This window comes from Bos mutus, chromosome 9, assembly GCF_027580195.1.
Source record: "Bos mutus isolate GX-2022 chromosome 9, NWIPB_WYAK_1.1, whole genome shotgun sequence".
Taxonomy (NCBI): Eukaryota; Metazoa; Chordata; class Mammalia; order Artiodactyla; family Bovidae; genus Bos; species Bos mutus.
In genome coordinates, this window is record NC_091625.1 from 100,935,216 (window position 1) to 100,949,635 (window position 14,420).

Below are 14,420 nucleotides of genomic sequence, written 5' to 3' on the forward strand. Positions count from 1 at the left end.
TGCCTGGACTCAGCTCCATTCTGCCGGAATCTGCATGTTTGGTGGGAGCAACGCTGGTTTTAAATCGGCATGAGTGAGAGGCTTTAACAGTTTGCAGTCTCGAGGGAAGGGCTCCACAATCCTCTGAGATACCCATCCCTTTCTCTCCTCTCTACCTCCACCTCCTACAGTCTCCACGACCCCAAAGGACAGGGGTTACTTTTGCTTACTTTTCAGATTTACATTATGCTAGTTACTCCACTCCAGTATTCTTGCTGGGAAATCCCATGGACAGAGAAGCCTGGAGGGCTACAGTCCATGGGGCTGCAAGAATCGGACACAACTTAATGACTAAACAACAACAACAGATTCTTATTGATTAGATTTTATGATGCTTCTTTTCCTGGAAAACAGTGTTGGTACCATATTGTGTAGTGACAATTCTTTCATATCTCTGTGAAAACACCATGGATGTGATTGTGCAAAAGGCGTCTAAAATAAGCATCCACGTATGTGTTAGAAAGAGACTTACCTCCTGGAGAACTCCATGTTGGCGAGCGAAGTGGAATACATCTGATGTAAGCGACTAAGATATCTTTTACTTTGAGAATCCTTCTTATCTGATTTACAGATAATCTTGTCCTGAAAGAAATGTTTTATTTGTATTTTTTGTGTCTTACCTCTGAAGCTAGAATCTAAGGCTGTCAAAGATGGGTCCTCATTCCTCTTCATACTTCTGAGGCCGGGATTCATGTACCACACACAATCAGTGTGCACTGTGCTGCCGGAATAAGGAAGAGCCTTTGCAACCTATTACAAGTTAATCTCTAAAGGGACATTGACTCTAAGTTTAGACGATACATGGCGGCCCACCCTTGGGAACCTTGTCTTGCAGATTAGGAGCATTAAGCTAAAATATCTTCTCAGGAAACATGGTGACCAAGCCTATATGCGAATGGCGGCAGGAAGGAATCACACGTCCCCTCAGGAGGCTGCCTGGGACCACCAGACGTTTGGCTTTCCCCCTCCCCTTTTAGCATAAAAGAAGCCTGCCTTCTAACTCAAGCAGATGCTTCTCTGGGACACGAGTCTACCATCTGCTCGGTTTGGTGCCTTTCCTTGCCCTAACAACTCATCTCTCAGTTCATGGCCCATGTTGTACGAGCTTGGACTCAGTATTATTTACTATGCTGCGTAAACCTAGCAGCTACTCTCTGAATTTTATATTTATAATGCTTTTGGATCTATGTCAAAATATTCTGGTATGCTATAAATATTAATACTTAGACTTCCCTGCCCTGGCCTTCTGGTATAAACTAGTTGACAAGATCACGTTAATGCCACTGGACTGCCAAAACATCTCACGAAAAGCGGACTCCCAGGCTAAGACTTGTTCGAACCAAAGCACATGATTTAGCACAGGGTAATTAAGGGCAGTATTAAATGCAGTATTTGAGACAACATTTTAAAAATTCAAAAATACTGATGTAAATTATATCACCCTAAGTGTAGAAAAGGAGAAATTTAAAAAACACACACACAGAACAAAACATAGAAATAGTCAGAAAGCTAAAGTAATGGGTTGGTCAAAAAGTTCCTTTAGATTTGTCTATAAGATGTTATGGGAAAACCCAAACGAACTTTTTGACCAACCAATAAAATGAACTGAATGCCAAGTGATAGAATATCAGGTTAGAGAAAATCCCAAATGGATGAAAAGAAACCAAGAAACAAGTGAGACCAGGAAGGTGGAGGAAGGGAGGACTCAGAAATCAGGGCTGCTGGGTTGAGCTTTCAGACCCCTAAGGCCTTGGTGGCGACGTGCACGGCTCACTTGGGGCCAAGGAAGGAGCTGAGCCTGTGAGCCATCCCTTAATTTCATGTCCACCAGACCAAGCCAGCACCAGTGGTCACGGGCAGGTGCTCTGATTCAGGATTTCCCATGTTTGTCTAATCCTCAGAATCACAGGGATTCGCTGAGAAGTTTGATAACAGCGCAGATTCCTGGGTCCCCCCAGAGACCCACTCAAACCGAGTCTTTGGGGAAGGGCCTGGAACTGCACATTTTACAGGTGCCCCAGGCGACCGCTGTGGCCCAACACGCCTGGGGACGGCCACACAGCTGAGGATGACCCAGGAAGAGAAGCCAGAGATAGCGGAAGAGTCAGTCTTTCAGACAGTCCCACAGCACGCGCTTACCACTTGCCCTTCGCGTAAGGAAGCAGATTTCAAGATGGACTACGTTAGTGATGGGCCTCCCTGGAGGCTCAGACAGTAAAGAATCTGCCTGCAATACAGGAGACCCAGGTTGGATCCCTGGGTCAGGAAGATCCCCTGCAGAAGGGAATGGCTACCCACTCCAGTATTCTTGCCTGGAGAATCCCATGAACGGAGGAGACTGGTGGGCTACAGTCCGTGGAGGAGTCGCAGAGAGCCGGACACGACTGAGCGACTAACACTTTCACTTTCGTATTAGTTACAGGACAAGGTTTGTTTTACAAGTGAAAGGCATTCGTGTGTGTGTGTGTGTGTGTGTGTGTGTGTGTGTTTCCAGTTTACTTGTCCTGTTGGGGTGGTGGCTGTAACCTGGTCCCTAGATTTCTACACATGAATATTCATGGAATTTTACAGTCTGAACAAGTGGCTGAGAAGATCATCTTCTCAAAGTCCCTCATTTGACCGACAGGAGATGCCCCTGTGGCTCGCACATTTCCACGTGTGTGTGCACAGGAGGACCTTACTGCAGGTGTGGGTCTTTGACCCTTTTCTGAGCCTGGGAGGATTCTGGAGCTCACTCCCTTAAACTTCAGCCTATAAATGAATTAAAGAGAGTCCGATGCTGGCTTTCATAACCGACGACAGTAAACCTTTAGCGGAAAGTTTGTGCAGCAAAATCCAGGAGTTTCAAGAATTCACTTGCACCCTAAGAGGCTCAAATGGGGCTCAGGTTATCCTAACGTGGCCTTGACATGCTTTTGGGAGATTGAGCCAGTGTATCTGGCTTTGAGGCTGGCACTTCAGATAGTGAAGATAACCCCTTTATCTCAGGGAAGGGAGCCTTTGCTCAGCCCTCAGCCAGGCTTTGTGGCTATTCTCATGGTAAAGAAAAGCATTTGTCTGTGGCTTTTCTTTTCTTCTTCGCCACCACTGGTTCTTCTGAATTTCACTTTGAACCCCTGACACCTTGGGCCTTCTCTCAGGCTGAACGGGTGGAATCCACAAGACGCCCAGGGTGGGAGGAGGAGGGGTGGGGGTTGGGGGGGAAGGTGCAGGGACGGGGGAGGCGGTCCAGCAGGGACTGAGGGACACACACACCCCCAGCCCACCTGCTCCGGGCCTCGGGGTCGCCGGGCTGCAGTTTCTCGCTGTTCACGCTGTTCCTTCCATTCCGTAAGCCGAGAAAGAAGGCCCTTAGGAGGAACGTGAGATATCCTTTAATAAATATTAAAGGATTTAATATTTAACACTCCCGTGTCACAGTTCACCAGCCCTGGCAGCTGAGCATGGCCCTCCAATTTCCACCACAACTCACAAAGTGGGGGTCTTGCCTCAGCGTTTTGTACCCGGACCGGGGGTGGTGCGGGGCAAGGCCCCCTGTTATTTAAGGCTAAGGTTCCAAACGCAGCCCAGTGTGGCTGAGACCCACGTCTCAGTGAGGCTTCTCCCCGGTTTTAAGACGTGCATGCACATCGTCTCCACTCCAGTACTCTTGCCGGGAAAATTCCATGGACGGAGGAGCCTGGTGGGCTGCAGTCCATGGGGTCGCTAAGAGTCAGACAGGACTGAGCGACTTCACTTTCACTTTTCACTTTCATGCACTGGAAAAGAAAATGGCAACCCACTCCAGTGTTGTTGCCTGGAGAATCTCAGGGACGGGGGAGCCTGATGGGCTGCCATCTGTGGGGTCGCACAGAGTCGGACACGACTGAAGTGACTTGGCAGCACATCGTCCCTGGTTCGATGGTGCCGGGACCTCCGTGTCCGCGTTACGACGGCTCTGCGTCTCATGCAGAACGCCAGCGATGGAGCTGGATCTCGTATTCTCTGGTTAGGTAGGAATGGGGTGCTTCAGATACAGCACAGTACTGACGACTCCCTCCATATTTTCCTTGGCTCCTCTCACTGCTGGCTCTGCAAGCATTCTGGGCACCAGGTACAGGGTCTTCACGGCCGTCTGCCCGGTGTAGGGTGACGTCACTGCCTGGCCCGGCCGGGGGCGGGGACTCTCCCGGGGGGGAGGGGTGGGGCCCACTGGGGGCCCATTTTCCTCCTTACTCACAGGGCCCCAGCATTGCATTGAGGTACAAAGCACACGGGTGAAGGCGGCTTCCTGGCACTCAGGATGCCCAGGGGAACCTGGGTGAGTTTGGATGCTCGCATGCCAATCACTGTTCCCAGGACTCCGGACCAGGTCAGCCTGCCCATCCTGCTCGGTCCGGTTCCTCTCACACTGGCCTAAAGTGCTGAAGCCAGATGGGTGCCCTGTCTTCTCCAGCAGACTGTCTTTGCCAGAAAGCGTCTGGTCTCTCCCACTCCAGCAGGCCTACCCTTCCAGTTCTCCAGACAAAAAAGATTCAAAGGTTTTCAAATATTTTATTTCCTTGTTTTAGTCAGAACTTTTGTTATCTTGGAGTTTGTAATCATTCTCAAATACTTCTAGATCTGAGGTCACTGACACACTGTCCCTTTATAACCAGTATTCATTTTCTCTGCTCATTTTGGAAGTTCCGCTGCTCTGAAGTGGTCAAGCTGGAAGTAGACGAAGCACAAGCTGGAATCGAGATTGCCGGGAGAAATATCAATAACCTCAGATATGCAGATGACACCACCCTCATGGCAGAAAGTGAAGAAGAACTAAAAAGCCTCCTGATGAAAGTGAAAGAGGAGAGTGAAAATGTTGGCTTAAAGCTCAACATTCAGAAAACGAAGATCATGGCATCTGGTTCCATCACTTCATGGGAAATAGATGGGGAAACAGTAGAAACAGTGGCTGACTTTATTTTGGGGGCTCCAAAATCACTGCAGATGGTGACTGCAGCCATAAAATTAAAAGACGCTTACTCCTTGGAAGGAAAGTTATGACCAACCTGGATAGCATATTCAAAAGCAGAGACATTACTTTGCCAACAAAGGTCCATCTAAGTCAAAGCTATGGTTTTTCCAGTGGTCATGTATGGATGTGAGAGTTGGACCATAAAGAAAGCTGAGTGCCAAAGAACTGATGCTTTTGAACTGTGGTGCTGGAGAAGACTCTTGAGAGTCCCTTGGACTGCAAAGAAATTCAACCAGTCCATCCTAAAGGAAATGAGTCCTGAATATTTATTGGAAGGACTGATGATGAAGCTGAAACTCCAATCCTTTGGCCACCTGATGCGAAGAACTGACTCATTTGAAAAGACCCTGATGCTGGTAAAGATTGAAGGCAGGAAGAGAAGAGGACAGCAGAGGATGAGATGGTTGGATGACATCACCAAAGCAAGAGACATAAGTTTTCGTAAACTCCGGGAGTTGGTGATGGACAGGGAGGTCTGGTGTGTTGTAGTCCATGGGGTCACAGAGAGTCAGACACTACTGAGCGACTGAACTGAACTGAAATTAACTGAAGTGGTCAAATCAATCACCTCCATTTCTGAACAGTTGTCCTTCTTTACAAGTGTTTCACGCGATTATCCACTTTAATCAGAGCGCCATTCAATCGCCATATCTGCACAAGAGCCTAGTTGGATTTCTTCCAATCTTCAGCTGCAGAAGACTTGTCTGTCTGCAGTTTGTGTCTCAGACTTTTCTAATTCATAACAAGCTGTCAACCAGCTGATGAAGGGACACTTTCCCACGGGCTCTGCACATCATACACAGAATCACTGGATCATCCTCGAAAATCAATAAAACGCAACTTCTGTTTACCTGTTTTCTGTACTTGGAAACGCACACTGACAGTTGATTATAGTTGAAGTTAGCACTGTAGTTTTGCTTTCGTTCTATCTTCACTAGCCAGGCTAATATACTGAAAGAAAAATAAAAGTAACGCTATCTTGAAATCTATGATACTCCCAGGAGGTAAAGTTGGGAGAAATTTTTCTTTTTAACTCTAAGAGTTCTCATTTTTTTCGGCTGTGAACTCTAAGATTTCTCATTTTTTTCTTTTTTGGCTGCGCTGGGTCTTCATTTTGTGCGGGCTTTCTCTGGTTGCGACGAGAGGGGACCAGTCTTCATTGCAGTGGCTTCTGTGGAGCACAGGCTCTAGGAGCTCCAGCTTCAGGAGTTGTGGCTCTCGGCTGCTAGAGCATGCAGGCTTCAGTAGCTGTGGTGCATGGACTTAGTTGCTCTGTGGCCTGTGGAATCTTCCTGGACCGGGGATCGAACCCATGTCCCCTGCATTGCCAGGTGAATTTTTATCCACTGCACCACCAGGGAATTTCCCTAAGGTTTTTCTAACTGCTTAGTTTGAAAGAGTTTCAAATTTACACAAACTTACAAGAATTATACAATGAACTCCCATCAGTTCTTCAGCTACTTGTATCAATTACAAACATATTTCTCATTGTGTCACATTAAATGCATGTTTTATGACTCCCTTTCTCTCTTTTTACATGTTTTTATATGTATACATATAATTATGCTAATATTATTATTATTAGTTCACCATTTGAAAGTTAAAAACATAATGACCCTTTACTCATAAATATTTTATCAGTAAAAAAGTCATTTTCTTACACGACATCACTAAAATGACCAGATTTAGGAACTGAATATTGCTATAATGCTATTATCTGATTTTCAGCCTACATATTACCAACTGGTTTCTCTAGAGTGCTATAGTTATACTGTTTTAAGGACATGTTGACATTCAGTCAACTAAGACAAAGGGATGTTATTAACACTCACAACTTGCTTTCAAAAGTGATCTGTGTCATAAAGGGAAAAAAATCTACGTGAGAAACAGATTCTATGGTGAGAAACAGGCTCAATCAGCAAGAATTGTCTAAGTATTCAAGAAGATACTGGAAGAATGGCTTTGGCAATATGTATATACTCAAACTGGAACAATGCGGAGGAGGCCAGCATGGCTCCTGCACCAGACGACGCATGAATCCACGAGACGGTCACTATCCTTTCCAGAAAGGGAAAAAAAGCATGTAAGTGTTATGGACTGGGTTATGTTCCCCCCAGATCCTTGTGCTGAAGCCTTAACCCTCTATGTGACACGTCTGGAGACAGAGCCTTTTAAAAAGGAGGGCAGGTCACCTGAGGATGGGGCCCTGGTCCAAGAAGACTGGTCTCTGGGAAGAGGGAGGGACACCAGGCTGCTCTCACACAAAGGAAGGCCACGTGAGGAGAGCTCTTCGCAAGCCAGGAAGAGATCTCTCACCAGGAACCCAGCCTGCTGGTGCTTGGATCTTGGCCTCCAGCCTCCAGAACTGTGAGAAATGAACTTCTGTTCTTTAAGCTGCTCGGCCTGTGGGATTTTGTTACAGCAGCTGTAGCAGAGTAACTCACTGGGTAAAGACAGTAGACTATCCTTCTCATCAGATTCTTAAATTAGATTTGATGGTTGAAGCAAACATGATAACGCTGTCTGCTGTAGTGTTCCATGTGTGCAGAGGAAATACTTAGGACGATTTTATTTTAAAAGCAGAAAGAATTAAAGGACCTAAATGGGAGTAAACACTCAGCATTTCACTCAGAGTGCTAAGGCATGGAGGAGGCCATGCTGAGTAACTTAAGTGTGCCATAAGATCCAGAACAGCCACCAAGAAAACTACATACAAAGATATGATCAAAATGTTATACATAAATAAAAACGGTATTTTAAAATATGCTGAGATAATCCAAAAGAAATCAAGGAAAGAAAAATAGAGGAATGAGAAACAGAAGAAGCAAAGCAAAAATTGAAATGTAAGCAAATTTTAAAAAACTGAAATCATGCATAATTTGTTCTCTGATCACGATGGAGTCATTTCTCAAACCCACAAAGGACAAAAACTCAGCCAAGATGAGAAAGATAAGCTTCTTAATCTCAGAACTCTTAAAACCGTGAAAGAAATTGAATTTAGAAATATCCAGTCCCAGATGATTTCACAAGGTAATTTTATCTAACACTTAAGTAAGAATTGGACTTCCCCGGTGGCTTAGACGGTAAAGCGTCTGTCTACAATGTGGGAGACCCGCGTTCAATACCTGGATCAGGAAGATCTCCTGGAGAAGGAAATGGCAACCCACTTCAGTATTCCTGCCTGGAAAGTCCCATGGATGGAGGAATCTGATGGACTACAGTCTGTGGGGTCGCAAAGAGTTGGACACGACTGAGCAACTTCACTTTCTTTCTTTTCTTTCGAAGTAAGAATTAACGCAAAATTTTATACAATCTCTCCAACGAAATGGACGAGGAAGAAATATTTGCCAACTCATTTTATGAGGCTAGCTAGTACTTACCCTGACAGCAAAGTCCAAAATACGTTCTCCATTCAAAAAAGAAGGGAGTACAGAGTAATCTCTCTCATGAACATATACTCAAAAATTCTCAACAAAATATTAGCAAACCCAATCCAGCCATGTATAAAAAGAAATAAAACACCATGACCAAGTAGAATTTCCAAATATCCAAAGCTAGATCAATATTCAAAAGTCAACCAGTGCAAACCACCATATTAACAGGCTAAGTAATCCATGGGCACAGAAAAATGATTTGGACAAATTCTGTACCCAGTGGCATAAAATCTCCCAGCAAACTGGGCATGGAGAGGCGCCTCCTCTGCCTCATGAAGACCATCTACAAACCCCACAGCCGGTATCACAGTTACAGGTTAAAGACTGAATTCTCCTCCTGTAAGAGTGAAGCAAGGATGCCTGTGTTTTTAACTTTAAATTCCAATCATTCACTGTTGGTGTATTGGAAAGTTGATCATCATATATTAACCTTGTAACCAAGAGCCACAGTATAATCATCTAATTCGAGGCATGTGAGGGTTCTTGGGAAGTTCGCCCTCAGAAATGTTTTTGCAATTATTTCCTCTCAGTCTCTGATTTGTCTCCTCAGTCTTTTAACAGTGTCTCCCGGATTCTTGACCACTGCACCACCTTGGCAGCCTGCAAATGTGAAAAGCAAATGTATGAAACTTCTAGAAGAGGACACAGGAAGAAAGCTAGGTGACCTTGCTTTGGCAAGGAGTTTTTAAGCTACCATGCTAAAAGCAGCGCAGTCCATGAAAGGAAAAAATGATGCACCGGACTTCATTAAAACGAAAAACATAGGCTCTGAGGGAAACACTGTTAAAACACTGAAGAGACAAGTCAGAGACTCGAGGAAATATCTGCAAAAACATATCTGAAGGGGGACTTCCCTGGCGGTCCAAGGGTTAAGGCTTTGAGTTCCCACTGCAGGAGGCCCTGGGTTTGATCCCTACTCAGGGAACTAAGATCCCACAAGCTGCAGCCAATAATAATAATAATCAAAATCAAATCATTAAAAATATCTTGAGGGTTTGTATTGAAAATACACAAAAGATACTTGAAACTCAACAATCAGAAATCTGTACAATCGAAAAATGGGCCAAAGATCTTAAAAGAATACTGACCAAAGAAGACACACGGAGAAGCATTTGAAAAGATGTTCCACATCGTATGTCATCAGGGAAATGCAGGTTACAAAGAGATACCACTGCACATCTGCTAGAACAGCCAGTGTCTAACCAACAGGGACCTGCTGGACAGCACACGGAACTCCACTCCGTGCTATGTGGCGGATGGGAGGGGAGACTGGGGGAGAACAGATACCCAAACATGGATGGCTGAGTCCACCTGAAGCTACCACGACGTTGTTAATTGGCTATCAGTTCAGTCGCTCAGTCGTGTCCAACTCTTTGCGACCCCATGGACTATAGCCAGGCCTCCCTGTCCATCACCATCTCCCAGAGCTTACTCAAACTCATGACCATCGAGTCGGTGATGTCATCCAACTGTCTCACAATCTGTCGTCCCCTTCTCCTCCTGCCTTCAATCTTTCCCAGCTGCTGCTGCTGCTGCTAAGCCGCTTCAGTCGTGTCTGACTCCGTGCGATACCATAGACAGCAGCCCACCAGGCTCCCCGTCCCTGGGATTCTCCAGGCAAGAACACTGGAATGGGTTGCCATTTCCTTCTCCAATGCATGAAAGTGAAAAGTGAAAGTGAAGTTGCTCAGTCGTGTCTGACCCTCCGAGACCCCATGGACTGCAACCTACCAGACTCCTCCGTCCATGGGATTTTCCAGGCAAGAGCACTGGAGTGGGCTGCCATTGCCTTCTCCGATCTTTCCCAGCATCAGGGTCTTTTCCAATGAGTCAGTTCTTTTCATCAGGTGGCCAAAGTATTGGAGCTTCAGTCTTTCCAATGGATATTCAGGACTGGTTTCCTTTAGGATTGACTGTTAATTGGCTATACTCCAATACGAAATAAAAAGTTTTAGAAGAAGAAAGAATGGCCATTATGCTGACCAGGACCCACTCACTGCTGACAGGAACGCAGGACGGTACAGGCACTTTGGAAGACACTTTGGCAGTTTCTAATAACACCGAACATACTCTGACCGCAAGATTCAGCAATCATGCTCCTTGGTATTTATTCAAGAGAGGTGAATATTAATGTCCCCACAAAGACAGATGTTTATAGCAGCTTTATTCATAATCGCCAAAATTTGGAAGCAATCAAGATGCTCTACAGTAGCTGATGGACAAATAGCGGGGTCCATCCAGACCATGGAATATGGTTCAGCACTAAAAAGAAACGAGACATCAAACCGTGAAAAGACACGGAGGAATCTTACACGCCTATTCCTAAGTGGAAGAGGCCATTCTGGAAAGGCTACGCACTGTACAATTCCAAGGACATTTGGAAAACGTAAAAACCAAGGAGATGATAAAACGGTCATTGCTGCCAGGGGCTGAGGAGTGGGGGCATAAATAGGCTGAGCATAGGATTTTCAGGGCAGTAAAACTAACCATTATGATACTAATGTGGTCGATACACAGCAGCACACATTTGTCAAAATGTATAGAATATACACCTCTGAGAGCAAACCACAACGCAAACTGCGGGCTAGAGTTAATAAATGTGGTAATTTTATCCTTGCCTTGAAGGGTCTTGGCTTGACTTCTTAACTCTGCCAGGTAGCAATCCAGTAGTTGTTTGTTATCTCAGAGAAGGTCAGTAAATTTGGAGCTCTTTCTTTGCATTCATCACACACTAAAGTCTTCCAAGTGTCTCATTCAAAATGGACCAGTAACCGCTGTGTGGTACAAGAGTGCATGGCCAGGGCCCACGTCGTGACACGTCATTATAACAACCCTCACACGGTTTATGTTTTATTTTTATTAACTATCAGATCAATAATGTTCTACATATCTTTGCCCACTTCTGGATTCCACTCTTTTTGCCTGAGTTTGCCTAGGATGATCCAATGAATTAATTTCACACATGATACTGTATCTGGGTTTCCCAGGTCGCTCAGTGGTAAAGAAATTGCCTGCAATGCAGGAGATTCGAGTTTGATCCCTGGGTTGGGAAGATCCCCTATAGAAAGAAATGGCAACCCGCTCCAGTATTCTTGTCTGGGAAATGCCATGGACAGAGGGGCCTGTCAGTCCACAGCCCATGGGCCGCAGAACGTTGGACACGACTGAGCGACTGAGTACACACACACACACACACACACACACACACGATGCTGGGCCTATAGCTCTGCCCCAGGTTCATTCTCCTTCATTCCTGCCAAAGCTGTCACTACAGCAGCAATTGCATTTTCAATGATTTTCCATAATTTTTAAGTTATTGACTCTTTGAAAATATGCCTTTATTGTATACATCATGAGTGATATTCAAAAATGTTTTTTAAACGGTGTTGTACAAACAGACTTCTCTGATGGCTCAGTGGAGAAGAATCCACCTGCCAATGCAGGAGACGAGGGTTCAGACCCTGGTCAGTAAAATCTGTCTTAGCGAAGAGATGCGTGCGCCCACTTGGGAGGATCCTGAGACAAACCAAATATGGACTGCAAGCCAGGGAAGTTAAAACAACTGACCAAAGAAACCTGGAAGAAATACTCCATGAAAGTAATTCAAACTGCCACGAGGACGCAACTCGGCAACTCTGTCTTTCCCTGAGTCTGCCCGTGTGTCTATCCACACGTACTGTACTTTTTTCCTCTTAATGAATACTCGTTTCACTATTTTCTGTCTTTTCTGCAAAGCTGAAGGGCCAGGGCCTTGTCACTGACCACTGGTCGAGCGCTCCGCTCTGAGGCTCTCTCTGCGGCGACCCCGGCTCCCGTCTCTGGCGGGGAAGCCAAGCCCCGCTCCACACCTGCAGGCGGAGGCCCCGGGAGATCAGGAAAACCCTTCGGTCCTGACACAAACGCCAAGGTTAGCGGGCGGCGGGAGCCCTCCGAGGATGGAGGTCAGCCTGTCTCCCGAGAGGAGAGGGTGGTCAAGGATGCCCCTCCAGGGGTCCCGTGTTGCCCAGCAGGCAGGGGCGGACCCGGAGCAGGACAGCGGCCCCCGGAACCACCTGCTGGGAGATGGGTCTGCTGCCTGTGAAGGGATCCCCGGGGGCACGAGGGGTGGGCTGGGGTTCTGCAGCACCCTGGCGAGGGCCGCAGGCAGGGCTCAGAGCTCCGGAAGGGCAGAGTAAGAAGGGCCCTGCCCGCCCCCGGGCGCTTTGCAGGAGGGTTTGTAGACGCCACGAAATATAAACTAGAAGTCCCCATCTCATACTCACTGTTGACCCAAGTTAACCAGTGACTCTCACGCTGTTTCCTTAAACCATTTTCCCCAGTGGACACAGCTGACGCGGCTGTGACCAGAGCCTGGGCCCTTTCAAGCAGTTCCTTCACCAGGCTGAGCAGAGAGCCGGTGCTGGGGCGGCGGGGGTGGGCTGGGCTGGGAGCGATCGCCTGGGGCTCCCTGCTGTTCCGTGTTAACACACCTAGGCGGGATCAAAGGCTGCCTGCCCATCCCAGCCTCTCCACGGGGGAGGGAGAAGTCTAATATCATTACAAGTAAGCTGCAATTTGGCGTCATCGGCAGCTGTGACAGTCGGTTACGGAGGTGGAGGTTTATGGAGAGCAGTTTGTAGGTGCTGTGCTCAGCCGTGTCCGATGCTTTGCGACCCCGTCGATGGCAGCCCGCCAGGCTCCTCTGTCCCTGGGATTCTGCAGGCAGGAATACTGGAGCGGGTGGCCATTTCTTCCTCCAAGGGATCTTCAGTTTACTACAAGCCAATTGAGGAAATCGCTGCAAACTTTTCTATGGAAAATTTCCAGTCTTTGTCAAGATGTGGTCTCAGACCTGCTTGTTTCAAATGGTCTAGAAATCATTTTGAAGGTATGCCATCTCATTTGTCGCCCACATCACACGCAGCCCAGTATGAAATACCTTGTTGAATAGGTAACATGGTCCTATTGATTAACTAAAAGGACAGGGAAAAGGAAATATATGTGTGTGTGTGTGTGTGTGTGTGTGTGTAAAAGGGCATCTTACATGTCAGACTCTGTTAGAGGCTTTATTATAATTATCTGCTCCAATGAATATTCCATACACGATGTATGGACTGTTTGCTGAGACCTGTGCCAGCCATGGTGGGCCCGTTGGAGGGTGTCAGGGACAGGATTCCTGTCCCCAAGAGGTCTGAGTTCCTCAGGAGATACAGATGTCATTAACCAAAGGGCCACAGAAATACATCCGAAACTGCAGCTGGGTGAGGGCTCCTGAGGATGGGGACCCCAAAGCTGAGAGCCTCGGAGAGAAAGAGGGTGGGATAGGGGGAAGGGAGGAGGGCCAGGAAGGAGGGCAGGAGGAGGGTCAGGGAGGAGGGCCAGGGAGGAGGGAGCAGGAGGGAAAAGTGTGTAGGAGGCCCCGGTGAAGACCCCCTTCATCCACTTTGGGACCCAAAGGCCAGTGAGATGGGAGTTGAGGACACAGGGTCCCTCGAGACTGGGGCTTTCATCTTTATCTTAGGAGCCCTGGGTTGACACTGAAGTATTTTGAGGGGGAGGCTGACAGGATGCTAGGGGTCCCTTTGAAGTCACTCTGCTAATGAGCATGGGTGTAACAAAGAGCAGAGTGGACACAGAGGCTGCTGGTCCAGGCGCAGACGGCGTGGCCACGCCCAGCGTGGGAGGGTGCAGGGATGGACAGCAGGCCTGGCCTCGGCCGCCTGGAGTCTGGGGTGTTCGTCACAAGGGTGGGGGATCTGTCGGGGGGAAGGAAGAGAGTGTTGGGGGGACAGTGCCCGGGGTTCTGGCCTCTAAACCGTCCCTGGGTGTGGCCACACTGAACGCTCAGGAGGACCTCGTGGATCACCCTCTGGTCACAGTGAGTGACCAAGAGTGTAGCTTCTGGTGCTCCCAACTGGTGGGGCGCTTTCCCACCCAAGAACCTCCCTGAAACCCCACTGAACCACCCACCAGAC

The 14,420-nt window shown here is 47.3% G+C and overlaps 1 protein-coding gene across 1 annotated transcript in view; it reads right to left on the reverse strand.

Annotated features, from left to right (window-relative positions):
• Positions 1 to 14,420, reverse strand: part of LOC138989157 (uncharacterized) — a 103,383-nt gene that overhangs the window by 13,727 nt on the left and 75,236 nt on the right. The window contains exon 5 of the mRNA XM_070376463.1: positions 512 to 621. Coding sequence (XP_070232564.1) covers positions 512 to 621 — 110 coding nt within the window. The remainder of the gene's footprint in view (positions 1 to 511; positions 622 to 14,420) is intronic.